The following is a 20,122-nucleotide window of genomic DNA, read 5'->3' as shown; positions in this document are numbered from 1 at the left end:
CCAGCTGGCCTTCCAGGGATAACAGGTCTCAGGCCTGCTGTGCTGGCTCCTCTCTGCACGCAGATCACATTTTATTCTGCCATTTCTTCTTGATTGGCAGTTGGGTTCTGTTGGGGGAAAAAAAAAAAAAAAAGATGTGCCCTGATCAGGCAGCCTGGAACCCAGGAGGGTCTGTAACTCCGTTACTGCAGGTCCACTCGACTGGTAGCGCCTTGGTTGAGTCGGAACATGGGTCAGGGCCACAGAGTGTACGGCAGCCTCTCCCATTGTGTTTGCAGTGTGTGAAGGCTCTGGTCTACTACGACGTGCAGTCCTGCAGACTGGATATCGGTAACGAGAAAGGCGACACCCCCCTGCACATCGCCGCACGCTGGGGTTACCAGGGCATCATAGAGACCTTGCTGCAGAACGGAGCATCCACGGAGATCCAGAACAGGCTGAAGGAGACGCCCCTCCAGTGCGCGTTAAACTCGAAGGTAGCCTTTCTAATCGCAGAGCAGCAACATGACTTTTAAAAAACACCCGGGTCCGCAGATTAAGTCTTAGCCATGTTGTTCAAACTGTGCATTGGTCCCCATGGTGAGAACTTGGGTTCATCCTCCCTGCTGCTTCTGGGACCTGGTCCTTAATTGTATTTTTTTTTTTTTTTTAACGGTCGTACCTGTGATATATGGAAGTTCCCAGGCTAGGGGTTGAATCAGAGCTACAGCTGCTGGTCTGTGCCACAGCCACAGCAACTCTAGATCTAAGCCACATCTTTGACCTACATTGATGCTCACGGCAACATCGGATCCTTAACCCACTGAGTGAGGCCAGGGATCGAACCCGAGTCCTCATGGATACTAGTTGGATTCGTTATCACTGCCACCACGGGAGCTCCCTTGATGGGTTTTACGTATTCCTATGTTGGTCCATTTTAGTAGCAGTGTGTCTCAGAGTTGTGCCAAGGGTTACTCCCAGCAGCTTTGCCTCAGCCTGAGAGTGCTGTTGGTTTAGGAACAGACAGTGAGAGAGGACATGGGGCAGCGGCTCTGGCCGCGTGTGTCACCTCCGTCTTGCTGTTTCTTTACTCTCAGCTCCTAAAGCCTCATTCTGATCCGCTCCCTTTGAACATCACTGGGTATAGTTTCCTTCCTAAATGATTTGTTAACAAACGGCTCATCCTTTCCCGCTAGTAATTTCTGGAAGCTCGTAGTTCTGGGCCACATGTGCAGTGCTCACCGCAAGAGCAGGTGGGGACTAGGGGGAGCTTACAGAGGCCAGGCCTTTGTCCTCATCACCCAGCAGCAGCTCTGGTGAAGGAGTGCCTTCAGGGAAGTGTGTTCGGCCACTTGGCTGAAGCACAGGGCCCCTCGCGGTAGACGGCCACAGTCACCGACTCATGTGTCCAGAGCACCCCCATCAGTGGGTGCATAGGTGATTGGGTGTTCTTCTCCCTCTGCGCAGGCCCTGCTTTCTGCCTCTGGATGGTTTAATGGCTCCTTTTCTCAATTTCCAACCCTCTTCTAGGGCATTCTTTCAGTTTGTTCATGTCTTCTTATAGAAGCAGCAGTTTTTGTTTTTAAACCACTTTCTTGAGGTGTGATTGACCTACAAAAAGCTATACGTATTTAACGTGCACAACTCGATGAGCTTGGCGTTAAGTCCACACCCGTGAGACCAGGACCACGCTTGATGCCGTAACCATATCCAGCACTTCTGAAAGTTTCCTCCTGCCCCCTATTAATTATTCATTTTGTTGTCGTTTTGTGTATGTGGTAAGAACACAACGTAAGGCCAACAGGAACGCAGTTTGGGAAGGTTGACGCCCCTGCTCCTGACCCTGGGGGCCCCCGCTGCTGTGGACTCACAGGGTCTCGGCTTTGTAGCAGCCAGAGCCACGGGACTGGGTGATGCCACCCTTGGCCTGAGATGCCCGCGAGGGGCTGAGGGCGCCCTTGCACTGTCACATCTCCCAAAGGCCATTCCGGAGGGAAATCTGCAGGCAGGGGGAGCAGACGGCCTTCCTGGCTCAGCTCCCAGCTGCTCTTGCTTGAGGCACAGGAGAAAGGTCACACTTGAGGCCTGTGGCCAACCAGCTCAGGCTGGACGGGGCAGCTTTGGGCCCCCCGCCCCAAGGGCCTGCGTTTCCCTTGTCCCCAGAGGCCATGCGTGGGCAGCACCGGCTCTTCCAGTTGGACTGATGCAGTGTGATCCTAAGTTCCCCGCCGCCCGCCGGCTCCAGCCCTGGTCTCCCCGTGTCTCTCTGCGGGTGTGGCCACCCTTGGCTGAGATGCCCGCGAGGGGCTGAGGGCACCCTTGCACTGTCATAGGCATCTCAGGCCAAGGGTGGCATCACCCAGTCCCAGGGAGGTGGGAGGCAGTGGGACGATGTAGGTAACAGGACATGGGTGACCCATCTCACGTCCCCTTTGTCCTCCTAGATCCTGTCCGTAATGGAAGCCCATCAGCTGTCCTTCGAGAAGAGGCAGAAGTCTTCAGAGGTAAGAGACCCGGGCTGTGCCTGCCGGCCCTGCCCGAGACCAGCCTGGCCCCGGTCTCACCTCTCTCCACCTGTCAGGCTCCCCGGCTGCAGGTACCTGCGCGGCCCCCTCAGGGCTCCACGGACTCCAGCAACCAGGGCTCCCCGGCCTCCGGCTTCTCCTCCACGTCGCTGAGCTCCAGACGAGAAGAGCCCAAGAAGGACTACAGGGAGGTGAGGCCCCAGGAGGGGGGGGTGGCCGGAGAGACCCCTGCCTGACCCCTGCCTGACGGGGCAGCCACTCTGCTGTGGCCAAGGTCATTGCCCCCAGTGAAGCCCAGCCAGCCTCACCCTGTTGCCCTTCATGGTCTGCTCCCCCAGCAGCTCTTTGCTGTGTAGATAGTGTCTGCATGAGTGTGTGTGTGTGTGTGTGTGTGTGTGTGTGTGTGTGTGTGAGGTGGGGGGGCAGTATTCTAAGAAAAGTAAAAGGAAAGTCAGCCGTAGGTCCATTGCTTTAAGATCATTTTATGGGAGTTCCCGTCGTGGCTCAGTGGTTAACAAACTCTGCTAGCATCCATGAGGACACAGGTTCAATCCCTGGCCTCGCTCAGTGGGTTAAGGATCCCGCGTTGCTGTGAGCTGTGGTGTAGGTCGCAGACACAGCTCGGATCCCACGTTGCTGTGGCTCTGGCATAGGCCGGAGGCTATAGCTCCGATTTGACCCCTAGCCTGGGAACCTCCATATGCCACGGGTGCAGCTCTAAAAAGACAAAAATACGTTTAAAAAAGTTCACTTTACGAAGTAAATTCTCTGCCCTTGCCTCCCACTCCATCAGCACCACTGTCACCCTGACTTCCTGCACCGTCTGTGTAGACATTTACATGGGCTGGCCCATCGCCTTTGGGAAACGCTGATTTATACCCTTTCATTCCCCCATCTAACCCACCCACAGAGCAGACCATTGCGTGGATGTGCCCGGATTCCTTTGCCCGACCCCTATGGATGGGGAGCCCTCACTGACTCCACCCAGGGTTCCCCCTGCTTCCTCCCCTGCTCTTGGAGGGCCCAGGAAGTGTCGTTGGACTCCGAACCTCAGCAAGGAAGGCTGAGAGGCCTGGAGTGGTTCCAGGGGTGGGGGAGGGCTGTCTATCCTCAGGGTACCCAGAGCTGGCCCACAGGAGAGTGAGTCGATGCGGTTCTGAAGGCTGGCTGCCCTCTTAGGAAGTGCTTCTGCCTCCAGGTGGCTGTCATCCCACTGAGCCACACGAGTGGCAGGTCACCTTAGGACCTTACACGGCAGGTGCACAGCAGCCCCTCCTGGGTGCCCTGCTGAGCCGAGTCAGGGATGTGTATGAAAGATACTGAACGAAATTGTGAAGCTCCACCAGTCAAGAGACAAACGAAAGCTACTAGGTTCTCAGGCTGTTATTTTTATTTTTTCTATTGTTATTGTATTATTATAATACTTTCCCTTACATCTTTCTTCCTTTAATTAAGGTAGAAAAACTTTTAAGAGCGGTTGCTGATGGAGATCTAGAGATGGTGAGTTTTCAGAAGTGGATGGCCAGCAGCCTGCTCTCCATGTACACAGCTCTGCCCCGGGTCTGTGGTCTCCTGCTGAGTTAGGAGCCCCGTGAGTTCTTTGTTGAAAGGGTGCATTTCATGAATACCTGGTAACAGGGTGGGCTGTGTCCCCTGCCAGTAGCGAGGCAGGGGGAATAAAGCTGCAGAGAGAGCCTGTCCCTGCCCTTCAGACTTGCACATTCCAGGAGGGTCACGATGTTGGCAAGAGGACCAGCCCACAGAGTGTGGGCTTGCTGTCACCCCCCACTAGCCCGGAGCAAGGTGAACTCATGGGGGGGGAGGGTAGGGGAAGGGCAGAGGAGCAAGGTGAACTGACGGGGGTGGGGGTGCAGAGGCAACAAAGGGGAAGGCAGAGCCCAGAAGGCATTGATGTGGCCCTGCAGCCGGTGTGGTCAGTGTGCCGCCCTGGTGGGGAGGCGGAGTCTCTCACTTGGGGCTCGGAGGAGTCAGAAGCACGTGTCCAGATGAGATGGGGCACAGGTGTCTGTCCTCCCGCTCCCCATTGTCAGGCGGTGGGGACCATCTGTGAAGAGAACTCGGGAGATGCCGTGGGCCGTTCCCCTGGCTCGCCTTCGGCTTCCCGAGAGGAATTCGTTGGGTCTTCCGCTTCAAAAGGAGTGATCGTGGGCTCACCTGATCCAGAGCTCGAGTGGCTGGGACTTCCAGGAGTGCTTTCCAGCCACGTGTGTTGCAGGGGCACTTTTGCCGATGATTGAGTTTGAGGAGGTGGACGGAAGGTCCCGACATCTGATTGTCACAGCCTCCGGGGTATGAAGCAGCAGAAAGTAGTTGTCCGTGTCTCCGCCTCCGCCCAGAGGCCCCGGTTAATCCCTCAGCTCTGGGAGGAGGGCACAGGGCCTGGATCTGACTGCTGCTCAGTGCTCTCCTTGTGAGACCTGCCCCAGGGAACCCACTGTCCTTTGGGGGGAGCACCACCATGAGCCGAGCCGGGGTGAGAGCCCAATGGAGAGATTACAACCTCCTGTGTCCTGACGCAGCTGCTCCTCCTCCCCCAGTGGGCGGGTGAGGAGGTGGGCAGAGGAAGCCTGCCCTGGGCCCTGTACTTGTCTCCAGACCCATCTGCCCCTGCAGGAGCCTCCAGCCCCCTGCCCGAGGCCACTGCCCCTTCCCCCATCCCCATCTGGGTCCTTGTAATCACTGAGAGGAACTGCCCTCGGTCTGGTCTGTCCTGGCCAGCCTGTTAGGTGAGGTCCCTCGGTCAGGTGAGACCCCTCGGTCAGTTGAGGCCCCGCTGTTTCCATGTTGCGAAGCATCTGTTGTTGGGGACATAGAAGGGATCTGGGGGATGCTTTGGGGTGGAAGCATTTGAGGTCCTCGGTCCCTCTTGCAGGCAATATGCGGACTTCCTCAGCTCAGATCGGGGCCTAGAGGTGTGTTTATATTGCTTTCTCGCATTTAATGTCCTAGAAATTACTAGAATATCTATGTGACCTTTTGGGGTCTTTGCAGTGTTTTCACCCGCGGGCCAGGGCATTAAAGAGAGCCTGTGTTGAGGTTCCCGGCACCACTTCCTTGTTGTGTGGCATTGAACATGTCGTTGGCCCCTGGGAGTGAGTCCCCTGCCCTGAAAGACAAGAGGGGCTGTTTGGATGAGAGCAGAAAGTTAGATAATGTGGGAGGTGCTCACGAGATGCTCTAGGCCCGGGGCTCGAAAGCTGTCCCCCCGCAGCACCGCTCTGCTCCTTGTCAAGATAGAAGAATCTGATATGAGCGGCAGGAATGGACCCTGTCTCCCTGTGTCGCCACTGAAAGGACTTAGAAAGGCTTGAGCACAGGTGAACCCTGGCGTCCTCGAGAGGGAGGGGCATCAAGTTACCTCAGCGGCCGAGGACATGTTGTAGGTCTTGATTTGGGAACAGGTGTGTGTGTGTGTGTGTGTGTGTGTGTGTGTGTGCGCACGTGTGTGAAGCTTATGAAGGAGCCGAGGGTAGGTTTTAAGTCCCTGTTTCTCCCCACTGCCCGGCGCCAGGTGCGTTACCTGCTGGAGTGGACGGAGGAGGACCTGGATGAAGCGGAGGACGCCGCCATTGGGGCGGCAGAACTTGAATTTTGTCACCCCCTGTGCCAGTGTCCCAAATGTGCTCCAGCTCAAAAGGTTCGGCTTTCCTGGCGGGGGTGGGGGTAGAGGGCCAAATGCCTCCTTTTCCCCTCAGGAAAGTTGTCCATTTCTCAGCCAGCTCCTGACCCCATGGCTGGTTGCAGGTGTCCCCTGAGACACAGCTCAGGGCAGAGGAAAGCGGACCCTCACCCAGAGTCCAGCTTGGGCTGCCTGCTTTCGGAAGGGCAGGTCGGGGGCAGGGCCATGCCCGTGGGCTCAGTGTTGCAGGGGCTCTCAGGGACCCGAGTCACAAGGCAGGGGCGTGTGAACAGACGTGCCTGAGGGTCTCTGTCCCTGTGGCTGTGGGCCCCTGGGGAGGCTGCGGGTGAGACCCACCGCCCGCAGCCTTGGCTCACTGTGGTGCACCCTCTGCAGGAGGACCCGCCCTCCCTCCAAGCCCAGGGACACCACCCTTTCCCCTGTTTCCCGAATGGTAATAGCTTGTAAAACCACAGTACAGTATCGGCAGGGATCCAGTCCGTGTCTTACTGAGATGTCCCCAGTTTACTTGTGCCCCTCTGTGTGTATGTGTGTGTCTGTGTGTGCACGTGTGTATTTAGTTCTGTCTAGTTTTATCACACATGTAGGTTTGTATCCAACACCCCCTTCGAGTTCTCTCATCACCGGGAGAGTCACTCGTGTGGCCCTTCCAGAGCCACACCCACTGCTCTGCCTGTCATCCCACCATCCCGGACCTCTGGCAACCACGAATCTTTGTCCTGTTCTATAATCTTGTCTTTTCAGAAATGGTATGTAAATGTGATCACACAGCATGGAACCTTTTGGGATTGGCTTCGTTCACCCAGCCCGATACCAGGTTGTTGCGTAGAATCCAGTTGATTCTTTATTGCTGAGCAGGGCTCCATGGCCAGTCTGTGCTGTACTGTGTTTAGCCATTGACCTATTGAAGGGCACATGGGTGGTTTCCCGTTTGGGGAAATTGCCAGCACAATTGCTGTGTACCTTTGTTTACAGGTTTTTATGAGAACATAAGTTTTCATTCCTCTAAGACATACGCCCAGGAATGCAATTGTTGTATCATATGGTAATTGCATGATAATTCTGTAGTTTTATTAGGAACTGACAAAGTGTTTTTCAGAGTGGCTTTTACATTCCCACCAGCACTGGATGAGCGAACTGATTTCCCCACATCCTCACCAGCAATTGGTGTTGTCACTTTTGACTTTTTTTTTTTTTGCTTTTTAGGGCCCCACCCTCAGCATATGGAAGTTCCCAGGCTAGGGGTCAGATCAGAGCTGTAGCTGCCAGCCTACACCACAGCCATAGCAATGCAGGATCCAAGCCACATCTGTGACCTACGCCACAGCTCACAGCAACACTGGATCCTTAATCCACTGAGCGAGGCCAGGGATCAAACCTGCATCCTCATGAATCCTAGAAGGGTTCATTAACCTCTGAGCCATAAAGAGAACTCCCACTTTTCACTGTTTTTTTATTTTCGAAATTCTGATCTGTGGGTTGTAATTTGCATTTCCCTAATGGGCGATGACCTTGAATGTTCTTTCACCTGCTTAGCAGCCATCTGTACCTGCTCTTCGGTGAAATGTCTGTTCATTTCTTCTGTCCATTTTCTTATGGGTTTGTTTTATTTCGATTGAGTTTTGCTTCTAGGTTCTTCACATGGGTTTTCACAGGGCAAATTATTAATTTTGAAGTCCAGTTTATTCATTTGCCCTATATGGATCATGCTCTGGGTGTCAAGTCTAAGAATATTCTTTGCTTAGCCCTGCATTGCAAAGATTTCCTGTTTTTTTCTATAAGTTTTATAATTTTGCATTTTTCAGTTAAGTCTGTGATCCATTTTTGAGTTATTTTTTGTACAGTGTGTGAATTTAGGTTGAGGGTTTTTTTTTTTTTTTTTGCCTAAAGATACCTACTTGCTCCAGCACTGTTTTTGAAAAGGCCGTTTTCCCCCGACTGACTTGCTTTCAGACTGCAATTGACTGGACTCGTGCATCTATTTCTGGACTTCTGTCCTGTCCCACTGACCAGGCCACACTGTCTTGATGACGGTAGCTACACAGTGAACCTTAAAATTAAGCAGAATGATTCCTCCTAATTTATTTTTCTTTGCCAAGATCATTTCAGCTATTCTAGGGCCTGTGGTTTTCCATAGACATTTTTTTTTTTTTAAAGGGCGGCACCTGCGGCATATGGAGGCTCCCAGGCGAGGGATCGAATTGGAGCTGCAACTTCCTGCTTACACCACAGCTATAGCAACACCAGATCTGAGCCGAGTCTGTGATCTACACCACAGCTCATGGCAATGCTGGATCCTTAACCCACTGAGCGAGGCCAGGGATCGAACCTGCATCCTCAAGGATGCTAGTCAGATTCATTTGCTCTGAGCTACGATGGGAACTCCCTCCGTATAATTTTTAAGATAAGCTTTTCTGTGTTTTCCCAAAACCTTGTTAGGATTTTGATAGGACTTGCACTAAAACGGTAGATTGATCTGGGAGAAATAACCTCATTACTATGCTGAGTCTTCATGAGCCTGATATTTCTCTCCAAGTATTTAGGTGTTCTTTGATGTCTTCATCAACATTTTGTGACTTTCAGCATTAAGATCCTGTCCGTGTTTTGTTAAGTGTATACTTGAGTTCATTTCTTTGAGCAGTTGTGAAAGGCGTCGTGTACGGAGCATGCACTCCCACGCTAACTCATGTCCCTTGCTGTGGAAATGAATTTGACCTCAGAAGACAGCTACGGCAGTGTTATCTTTTGTCTTGCGAGATACTACTGCCCGATTAAAAAATCTACACCACGATGTCTCTAACCTAAGAATGTTGAGATGGCAGGGTTTTCCCACTTGCAGTAGCTTTTGAGCTGCAGGGTGGTGTGTATGTTGGCATGGACAGCTTTTGTTCTGTCCCCGTGCTGCTGGATATGTACCGTCCAAAAAATGGCTTCCCCAGGGCGGGCTGCCATGAAAAACAAAGGACTTAAAAAGGCAGGTGCTCTTTCAAAGGATGTGATACCGAGGTAGCACAGCCCTCAGGTCCCGTCAGTGCCTGTGTGGCTGGAGGTGGCTGCTGGGTCTCTGTTGTTCTTTTTGTCATTTACCTATAATCTTCTCCCCCACTTCCCAGTTCGTCAGTTGTAACAAGGAACCGAATGACCCATTACAGTGGCTATTGAATTTATTGCATGAATTTACATTCCTTGTTCTTTTAAAGCCTACACTCTTTTTCTCTTTTTGTAATTTCTTAAAAAGACACAAGAGTAAATTGCTTCCTGGAGTTCCCATCATGGCTCAGTGGTTAATGAACCTGAGTAGCATCCATGAGGACACAGGTTCGACCCCTGGCCTCGCTCAGTGGGTTAAGGATCCATTGTTGCTGTGAGCCGTGGTGTAGGTCACAGACGTGGCTCGGATCCTGCGTTGCTGTGGCTGTGGTGTATGCCAGCAGCTGTAGCTCTGATTCGACTGCTAGCCTGGGAAACTCCATTGGCCATGGGTGCAACTCTAAAAAGAAAAAAAAAGTGCTTCCTGTCGTGCTTAAATTAAAACTAACCTTCCCCCCACTGCATCCTCTCCTAGCCTAGTAGTATGTTTAGAGTGAGTTTTTTTGTTTAAAAAACATTATTGAACCCTCCTACACTTTTGGTGGGAATGTAAATTGGTACAGCCACTATAGAGAACAGTATGGAGTTTCCTTAGAAAACTAAAAATTGAGTTGCCATATGATCCAGCAATCCCACCCCTGGGTATATATCCAGACAAAATTTAATTCAAAAAGATACATGTACTCCTGTTTTTATAACAGCACTATTTACAACGGCCAAGACATGGAAACAACCTAAATATCCATCAATAGATGAATGGGTAAAGAAGATGCAGTATATTTTTACAGTGGAATACTACTCAGCCGTAAAAAAGCGTGAAGTAATGCCATTTGCATCAACATGGATGGACCTAGAGATTATCATACTAAGTGAGATATGTCAGGCAGAGAAAGACAAATACCATAGGATATCACTCATAGGTGGAATCTACAACTCTGACACAATGAACTTATCTACGAAACAGAAAGAGACTCACAGACATAGAGAACAGACTTGTGGTTGCCGAGAGGGAGGGAGCAGGATGGACTGGGAGTTTGTGGTTAGTAGAGGCAAACTCTTACACACAGGATGGATACACAGCAGGGTCCTACCGTATAGCACAGGGAACTGTATTTAATATCCTGTGATAAACCATAACAGAAAAGAAAAAAAAAACCTTACTGAAGTATAATTTACATGCAGTAAAGTACATCCATTTATTTATTTATTTGCCATTTCTTGGGCTGCACCCACGGCATATGGAGGTTCCCAGGCTAGGGATCTAATCGGAGCTACAGCTGCTGGCCTACACCACAGCCACAGCAACACAGGATCCGAGCTGCATCTGTGACCTACACCACAGCTCACAGCAACACCAGATCCTCAATCCACTGACTGAGGCGAGGGATCAAACCTGCAGCCTCATGGTTCCTAGTCGGATTCGTTTCTGCTCCGCCGCCATGACAGGAACTCCTATCTAAGCAATTTTTCCTTCTCCCAGTGTTGCAAAGATTGTATGTTCACTCCAAGAAGTTTGAAGTTGTAGATTTTACATTAGGTCTGTAATGCATTGTAGTGTTTGCTGTGAGATAAGGGTTGCCGGGCAGTGTTTTATCTGTGGCTCTCCAGTTGTTCAGCACCGTCTGTCCAATGGACTTTGCCTTCCCCATTTCATTGCCTTGGCCTAATACGGCATCCCTCTCAGGGGCTTTGCTCTCTGAAAAATGGCCGTTAATCCTTTGATAAATCATTCCTTTCTAAAGTAGTAATCCACCTGTGCGCTGGCTAATTCAGGATCCCAGTGTGATTCCAGAGTTTACAGAAGGGCCATGGGGCATGGATGGCTTCAGTTCCTTCAACCAGGTTTCTCCAGTACTAATGACATTTCCGTTTCCACCTTTTGCACTTGCTAGAAGCTGGCAAAGATTCCTGCCAGTGGCCTTAGTGTGAATGTGACCAACCAGGATGGCTCCTCGCCCCTGCACATTGCTGCCCTCCACGGTCGGGCGGACCTCCTCCTCCTCCTCCTGAAGCACGGTGCCAGTGTGGGGGCCAGAGATGCAAACCAAGCCGTCCCCCTCCACCTGGCCTGCCAGAAGGGCCACTTCCAGGTATGGGTTCTGTCTCTGGGGTGGCGTGCATACGGTCAGGACCTCGCTCGGGTGACATGCTGCAGAGGGGGACAGGTTTGGCGGCTGGCTCAGAGGACGAGCCATTTTCCTCCTCCCAGGACACTCACTCAGCAACAGAAGACGGAACTTGGGGCTTCTGGGGGTGGAGCCGACCCCCTCCCACTGGAACTCAGGGCTAGAGGCTGTCATTCTGATTCTGACCCCAGCTGGGTGCCGACTCTCTGGTGTTGGTTAGGGGCCCCAGCCTTGTCTGACCACCTCTGCATCCCCCAGCCCGTCTGTGCCAGTTTAGTATCTATTTATTTTTCCATTCTTCCTTATTAGTTCTACCGTAAGCTTTATATTTATTTATTTTTTGGTCTTTTCTAGAGCCGCACCTGCAGCACATGAAAGTTCCCAGGCTAGGGGTTTCATTGGAGCTGTAGCCACCGCCTACGCCACAGCCACAGCCATGTGGGGTCCGAGCTGCATCCTAGACCTACACCATAGCTCACTGCAACGCTGGATGCTTAACCCACTGAATGGGGCCAGGGATTGAACCCATGTCTTTATGGATACATGTTGGGTTTATTATGACTGAGCCACGACTGGAACTCCGTACTGGAAGCTTTTTAAGACAGGAATCATATTTCAGGTAATGCCTAGTGTCGGTTCCCCAACATGTGAAACTGGACTAGTAATTCCACCTCTCCATAGCAAAAGTACAGTGATGAGATGAAAAAAACTCGTGTCTAGCCCATTGCCTGGCGCACAGAAGACCCTCAGCAGATGTTAATCCCTTTCCACTTCAGTTGGCCTTTCTCCTGTGTCTAAAGAACCTTCTAGATAAACTTCCAGAAAAGTCAAAAGAGGATTTCTCCCTGCAAATTTTAATTAAAGTTGAAATTTCTTCTCTGATAGGTGGTGAAGTGTCTATTAGCCTCTAATGCAAAACCCAATAAAAAGGATCTAAGTGGAAACACACCCCTCATTTATGCCTGTTCCAGAGGCCACCACGAGGTCGCGGCACTATTGCTGCAGGTAAGGGCCCCCCAGCTCAGAAGCTGCTGACACGGGTCAGTGAGGGGCATCTGGCCAGTGACGAGCCCCTGGCAGCACGGGCTTTCACTGTAAGCTGGCCCTGGGGAGAGGAACTTCGGACCACATTTCCTTGCAACAGCACGGTCTTGGCATCTGTGCTGCAGAGTTAAGGACTGAGACGCTGCTTTTGCTGAAGGTTTGAATCTTGCTTCACTTAGCAGATCAGTTGAATTGTTACCTGAAGTGTGAGCTGAATGTCCTTATCACTGCTGCTGTTTTTCTTCTCTTGATAAAGGTTGACTATAGAAGGAGAATTTTGAAAAGTAGGGAAAAAACCTACTTTTCCATAACCCTGTTACTCAAAGGCAACTAATTTTGGTGACTTTTAAAAAAGGTACACAGGCAGTTCCTGTTGTGGCTCAGAGGTAACTAACCCAACTGGTATCCATGAGGACATGGGTTCGATCCCTGGCCTTGCTTAGTGGGTTAATGGTCCGGCATTGCTGTAAGCTGCAGGGTTGCAGACACAGCTTGGATATTGCATGGCTGTGGCTGTGGTATATAGGCCAGCAGCTGCAGCTCCGATTGGACCCTTAGCCTGGGAACTTCCATATGCTGCAGGTGCAGGCCTAAAACCAAAAAAAAAAAAAAGAAAAAAAAAAATTCTGCATAGTTTAGATCAGTATTATTTTCCGTCTTGCTTGTTTTCACTTAACATAGAAAATTGAAAAGCCTCAACATTTTTTGTCTTTTTGGGGGGGGGGGGGGCGGATGGCTGCACCTGTGGCATATGAAGTTCCCGGGCTAGGGGTCAAATTGGAGCTGTAGCTGCCAGCCTACACCACAGCCAAGTCTGATCCAAGTCTGATCCAACATCAGATCCAAGCCAAGTCTGTGACCTACATCACAGCTCATGGCAATGCGGATCCTGAACCAACTGACCAGCGAGGTTAAGTCAGATTCATTTCCACTGAGCCATAGCAGGAATTCGGAAAAACCTCAACTTTTTAACGGTTGCGTAATCATGGATGTACCAGTTTAAAAAACAAAAACAGTTTCTGCTCATTACGTTTAGGTGACTTCTATTTTTTTCCTGCTACAGTGATAATTGCTGCAGTGAATATATTTGTTTTTCCTCAGTATTACTTTTACCCCCAAGAAAGAATGTTGTAGTAGACACTGACACAGGCACTACAGTGATTCAGTGTCGATAGTTTCAGTTTTTGTTTTTTTTTGGTCTTTCTGCCATTTCTTGGGCTGTTCCCGTGGCATATGGAGGTTCCCAGGCTAGGAGTCTAATGGGAGCTGTAGCCACTGGCCTACGCCAGAGTGTCTGCGACCTAGACCACAGCTCACAGCAATGCCGGATCCTTAACCCACTGAGAGAGGCCAGGGATGGAACCCGAGTCCTCAGGGTTCCTAGTCAGATTCGTTTCACCTGCTACAACGGGAACTCCCAGCATTGATAATTTAGTATTCCTTCTGAGTGTAGTGTTTTCTCTTTCTAGCACGGGGCCTCCATTAACACTTCTAACAACAAGGGCAACACAGCCCTGCACGAGGCTGTGATAGAAAAGCACGTCTTCGTGGTGGAGCTGCTTCTGCTTCACGGAGCATCAGTTCAGGTCCTGAACAAGAGGCAGTGCACAGCTATCGACTGTGCTGAACAGGTGAGTGGACAGCATCAATGCCGAGGCCACCCGCAGCCCCCTCCCAGCTCACTTGGATCCCCAGTGTTTACACCAGATCTGAAAGAGCAATAGTCAGACCTTGGAGTTGCCCTGTCAGGCTGAGCTGGTGAGCTGAACGTCCACCACTGTGGCTGCATCCCTGCTCCTTAGTCACCTGGTCAGAGGCGACCTGCTCGGGGAGCCAGGAGCCAGTCCTTCCGGGGCAGTTTTCAAAGGCTGGAATAGAGGTGCCCCCACTGCAGGCCTGGTGCCCTGGTCTCCACTGTCCTGCAGTCAGGTACGGGCAGGGAGGGAGCAGGTAGAGAGCATGCTGGCCTGACCCCCTGCACTGGGAACACGCCCGCGGTCCCACGAGTGTGATGGAGAAAGTCTGCAGCTGGTGGCTTTGAGACTTCTGGGATTCTGGTTCTGTGGGGGCTGTGATGAGCAGCCTACCACCCTCGGGTGCGTGGCTGTGTGCCAGGGAGAAGTGGGGAGGAGCTCCTCCTCCTGGGGGGAGTCAGCTCTCTACTGTTGCTGTTTTCATGCTGAATCTTAATCTACTTCCCTACCCAGGTAGACAACTAGTAGGCTGTTAAATGGCACTACTGACATGTTGAAGTCACCATAAATCCAACCTGCTCACCTAATTTCTAATTTTCAGTGGCATTTATTAACAGAATTGAAACTTTTTTTTTTTTTTGCTTTTTTTAGGGCCGCACTAGCAGCATATGGAGGTTCCCAGGCTAGGGGTCTAATCGGAGCTACAGCTGCTGGCCTGCACCACAGCCACAGAAACATGGGATCCAAGCCTCATCTGCGACCCACGCCACAGCTCATGGCAACGCTGGACCTTTAACCCACTGAGCAAGGCCAGGGATCGAACCCGCAGCCTCATGGTTACTAGTCGAATTTGTTTCCACTGTGCCATAGCAGTTACTCCAGAATTGAAACATTTTGAACTTTTTTCTCCTTGGCTGCCCCAGTGCATATGGAGTTCCCGGGCCAGGGATCAGATCCAAGCCACAGTCATTACCTAAGCCACAGGTACGGTAGTGCTGGATCCTTAACCTACTGGGCCAGGCTGGGCCAAGGATCGAACCTGCGACCCTTTGCTCCCAAGACACTGCCAATCCCGTTGTGCCACAGCAGGAGCTCCAAAACATTTTAAACTTTTAATTCAGCACTTTCTCAAATGGTGAATATCTTTTTTCCCAAATGATGAATATCTTTTATTGAGTACTTGCCATGTGCTGGGCCCTTGGTAACCCCATAATTCAACACTAACAGATTCCGTTATCAACCCAGTTGCTCAGAGCAGTGAAACACAGGCCCGGAGTTCCCAGTAGAGGGTAGAGCCAGTCCCCAAATGCCAGGCTCTTCTCTACCACTAGGCTTTATGGCCTGTTTTGTGTGTAGTTGTTTCTTAGTTTTTCTGCCCAACCACGCCAATATTGGTATTTAGAGGAAAAGTAGGCAATAACCTGCTGAGAAAGAATTAAAAATGTAACTTTTACTTTTTCCCTTTCCAACTGTAGAATTCAAAAATAATGGAATTGCTTCAGGTAGTTCCAAGCTGTGTGGCCACATTAGATGACGTCAGTGAAACAGACCGCAAGGAGTATGTTACTGTCAAGATCAGGAAAAAGTGTAAGACCTCACATTCTTCCTGTAATTCTCACTTGGGCTTGTTTGGAAGCTCATTGACTAGCTGCTGGTTGTAATTATAAATGTAAAATGTAATTGTAATCATGGCTGGGGTGGGATATAGGCACCAAAGAAACACATGTCACGTCCTGTTCCATCAGCTTTTTCGGGTCCTCGTTTTCTGGCTGACTGATGCTCCGTGAGGTGAGCACTTTGAGCATTTCCCTGAAGGCCGGGCCTCCACTCGCTGGTTTCTCATGTCTCATGTTCTGAATCCAGGCCCTTTTCTAGGCATTTCCTGGACATGTGGGGTAAATGGAACCTTTAAAGGATGTCTTGTTTAAATCTGCAAGTGTATTGACTGACACGGATGGGTATTAAAACAGCAGTTGCCAAACGGGTGGGGCAGAAGTATTTTCTTTTCTTTTTTTTTTTGCTTTTTAGGGCCACACCTGAGTCACATGGAGGTTCCCAGGGAAGGGATCATATCGGAGCTACAGCTGCCAGCCTACACCACAGCCACAGCAATGCCAGATCCGAGCCATGTCTGCCACCTACACCACTGCTCAGGGCAATGCCAGAGCCTTAACCCACTAAGTGAGGCCAGGGATCGAACCTGCAACCTCACGGTTCCTAGTCAGATTCATTTCCTCTGTGCCACGATAGGAACTCCAATGTATTTTCTTCTTTTTTAAAAGGTTGTTATGGGAGTTTCTGTGACTCAGCGGTAATAAACCCAACTGGTGTCCATGAGGATTCGGGTTTGATCCCTGGTCCTGCTGTGAGCTGTGGTGTAGCTGATTGGAATCCTAGCCTAGGAACCCCCGTATGCCGCAGGCATGGCTCTAAAAAGAAAAAAAGTTACTGAAGTTTAGATGGGGTCCTTGTTCAACTTTTTTTTTTAAATTACAAGGTAGTCTGCAGTGCCATATCTGGATAATCCTGAGGCTGTCTCACCACAATTGGCTGTGGCTGGGGAGTATCAGTTTATTAAGGATTTATCTTTGTTTCATGGGGGTTCACACAGTAATAAACAGGTATCTGCTAGTACATTTCTGTAAGCAAATGTAGTGCTTAATTTTCTAAGTCTTATTAAACTTCAAAAAGAAAACTGGAAGTCTGCATCTATGTTATAATCTTAAAACAATTCTTAAACTATTTTGAAAGTTTTCAGATATTTATCCATTTATCTACAGGGAACTCAAAAATGTCTGATCTGCCAGATGAACCTTTCACAAGACAGTTTTACTTTGTCCATTCAGTTGGTCAGTTTAAGTGAGTATAAAATTTGACCTTTACTTACAACTCAAGCAGCTTATGTGCAGCTTCAGTGGGTTCTCAATCTGCACTCATCAAAGGCTGCCCCCTTGTGGCCAGCCAGCGTGTCTGGTGCTGCTATTCCGAACTTTTATTTGAGTTTGTTTTGGGTTTCAGGGGAAGGACTGCAAGGGAGTTTATGGCAAAAGATAAAAGTGTCCCTAATTTTACTGAAGATTCTTTGCATGAGGTGAGTTATGAAACATTGACTTATAATCTTGTTTTTTAAAGCCTGGATTTTTCAGAGCTAATCCATGGTAAACACATTTTTCATTTCATTGTTCCCTTCGCTGTTACTAACAATTAAAATGAGGTCTTTAGTGGCTTGGTCACATTAAACATATCATATTTAATACTATATGTCAAGTATAACACTTATTATACTTAATAACACTTCTGAGCTGAAAAAGTGGAAAATAATTGTACACGTGGGAAAATGTTGCAGTTCATGGTGTGCATACCAGGTAAAAGATTTCACTATTTAAGCAAATCCCCCAATGTGTTACTGTAAAGAAGAAAACATGTTTTGGATATAGACGGGTAAAAAACTTCTCCAAATATGGTTAAAGTTGCTCGTATGGACAATTCTACATGTGGCTATCTTCCTACAGCACTATTTAATAACTCAGATATAAAAATCCTGTGATGCAATTTGGTGACCCTTCTTACAAACATGGCACTTCTACTCCAATAAAATTAAAAAATAAATGGCACTTCTTATTGCTGCTTGCCAATATAATATATGCCTTATTGATGAGAAACAGAATTTATAGCATGTGTGATATAGGCTTGTCGGAACAAATATACCAAAGTTCTAGCAGTTCCCGTCTAGCACTAATAAACCCCTGGCTATGCTCAGTGGGTTAAGGATCTGGCCTTGCTGTGAGCTGTGGTGTAGGTTCCAGACGTGGCTCAGATCCTGTGTTGCTGTGGCACAGGCCTGCAGCTACAGCTCTGATTCAACCCCTAGCCTGGGAACTTCCATATGCCATGGGTGCAGCCCTAAAAAGACAAAAACAAACAAAAAAAAATCCCAAAGTTGTAAATCTTTTAGAGAATTATACTGATTTTTGTTAACGTGACTGACTTCAATTACATGTTTAATCTTTCATGGCTTTGATAATAGACTGGCTGCTGGGTGAGAAAGCCTGCAGACTGAAATCTGCCAGGTTCAATTGAATGCCAGTTTTTCTCCCCTTGCTAGCTAGCGAACTTCAGGCAGATGGCTTAATTTTGTTGATCCTATTGTTTCCTCAGCTATATGAGAACAGGGATAACAACAGTATACACTTGTTAGAGTTGTAAAGATTAAGTGTAAAAACGCATATTGGGTCTGACTATAGAGCATGCACATGTCACACTTTCACTGCAGGGATGATAAGAGCTGAGGTATGTCTGGAAAGCACTGAGTGTCCTGGATGACACAGAACACTCAAGGGTAGCTGTTACCATGTGATGGTGGTGGTTTAAAGCACAGTGCAGGTGTGCACTGTTTGAATCATACCTTTTCTTTAGGCAGGGTGGCAGAGAGTCACACGGAAGCAGAATAACCTGCCAGACCAGAGCAGACCTCTGCGTGCTGACAAAGGGAATGATGATCAGCCGTCGTCGTCGTCGTCGTCAGAGAGGCCTGGGCGGAGACAGAAGACCCCCAGAAGCAGGAGAATGCTCCGTAGACACACAGTTGATGATGCAGTTGTATCCAAGGGCCCGGAGACTGCCAGCAACCTGATCGCTCCCCAAGAGGCTAGCATTTCCCAGTCTTAACAGTAATAGGAGTTATTTACTGCCAAGACGCCAGTCCTCCACAAGATGCTGAGCATGAATGCAGCTTAGAACTCAGTGTACTATTTGGCTTGAGAGAAAGGCAGAAAGGCCCTGCAAGCTTTTCTGTGGCTGATGGAAAGAACGCAGCAACAGAAAGTCATCAGCATCCCCTTCCTCTTCAAAGCTAATGAATGCACTTGCAAAGGAGTGGAAAAAAATTCCAGTTGTGTCCAGACCCTAGGACCAGGGTGTATGCTTTAAGTATTAAGTACAGTGAGAGGTTTCATCACCAGACTCTGACCTCCTCCTAACGAAAGGTGCTAAACCTCTGCGATGTGTATAAACTAGCAAACCACAGCTAAAAGACTATCTCCCTTTGGGAGGAGCTGAAGAGAAGCAGTTTAAATTTCACGGTACTGTGGAGGCCGGGGGAAAATGCTGGGTTTGAGTGAAGAAATACAGGACCCGAAAATGTTCCTTTGCAAGCAACACTTTAACCCAAAGATGCCTAAATGCCATTTTGATGTTCATTTTAGTGAAAAGGACACATATATGTTCGACACTGTGTATGTATGTGGGGAAAGCTGGGTATGATTTTTCCTAAAAGAAAATTCAGATAATGGATCACCACACATAGGCCCCTGCAGCAGTGTCTCCAGAAACATCCCTTTCCATTAAGAGCCTCCCTTAAATGTCACACCTAATGGATGGTTACTGAACTAGAGAGTAGATTTGGCACATCTTTTTTGTCTTTTGATTCAGATTCAAAACTTACAGCACAAACCAGGTCAAAATTACTTTAGGTTAGAATTTATTGCCATTTATTCCTTTTTATATAAATTTCTATAGATTATACTCTTATTTTTTTATGTTATTAACTGGTCTAGAGTTGCAAACATGGGTTTGTCTGGAGTACATTTTCAAATAACTTTGTAACAGAGAAATGGTTTTGTGCATGTTCTTGGAAGTACTTATGTACAGAAGGGAGGGACTGATTATTTTTCTACAAAGTAATTTATGATTTTTAATTTTCTAATGTGCCTTGGATATGTGCCAAATGATGGAGAAGAAACAGTAAATTCTATGATTCTTGAGTGTGTCATGGTGTACTTCTTTTACTTAATGTTTTGCTCTGATGTGTTTCTCAGCCTTTCTGCTAGGAACATGTGTTCTGCATGTGGAAAAACCTTCCTCTGTTGGAGGGCAGTTTGTTTTTCCATTATAAATGTGAGTATGACTAAAACATGTGAACTGGATCATGTGGAGCAGACCATTACCCATCTACCCTGAGCAGGGCTGACCCAATCAAGTTAAGTGCAAAAATGCTTTTTTTTT

General features: G+C 48.9%; 1 protein-coding gene across 4 annotated transcripts in view; it reads left to right on the top strand.

The window, feature by feature from the left end:
- Positions 1 to 19,881, top strand: part of ANKRD27 (ankyrin repeat domain 27) — a 58,908-nt gene extending 39,027 nt beyond the window's left edge. For 3 of the 4 annotated variants that reach the window (XM_047789737.1, XM_047789738.1, XM_047789740.1), the window contains 12 exons: positions 279 to 476; positions 2,424 to 2,483; positions 2,561 to 2,695; positions 3,960 to 4,004; positions 6,037 to 6,162; positions 11,148 to 11,345; positions 12,267 to 12,386; positions 13,895 to 14,056; positions 15,595 to 15,706; positions 16,900 to 16,978; positions 17,138 to 17,210; positions 18,536 to 19,881. In XM_047789737.1, coding sequence (XP_047645693.1) covers positions 279 to 476; positions 2,424 to 2,483; positions 2,561 to 2,695; positions 3,960 to 4,004; positions 6,037 to 6,162; positions 11,148 to 11,345; positions 12,267 to 12,386; positions 13,895 to 14,056; positions 15,595 to 15,706; positions 16,900 to 16,978; positions 17,138 to 17,210; positions 18,536 to 18,787 — 1,560 coding nt within the window. In that variant the 3' untranslated portion in view covers positions 18,788 to 19,881. The remainder of the gene's footprint in view (positions 1 to 278; positions 477 to 2,423; positions 2,484 to 2,560; positions 2,696 to 3,959; positions 4,005 to 6,036; positions 6,163 to 11,147; positions 11,346 to 12,266; positions 12,387 to 13,894; positions 14,057 to 15,594; positions 15,707 to 16,899; positions 16,979 to 17,137; positions 17,211 to 18,535) is intronic. The other variant, XM_047789739.1, reaches the window with a different exon arrangement.
- Positions 19,882 to 20,122: the final 241 nt, after the last annotated feature.

This window comes from Phacochoerus africanus, chromosome 8 (assembly GCF_016906955.1).
Source record: "Phacochoerus africanus isolate WHEZ1 chromosome 8, ROS_Pafr_v1, whole genome shotgun sequence".
Classification (NCBI taxonomy): Eukaryota; Metazoa; Chordata; class Mammalia; order Artiodactyla; family Suidae; genus Phacochoerus; species Phacochoerus africanus.
The sequence above is the reverse complement of the archived record's forward strand: the minus strand, read 5'-3'. Positions and strand labels throughout refer to the sequence as shown.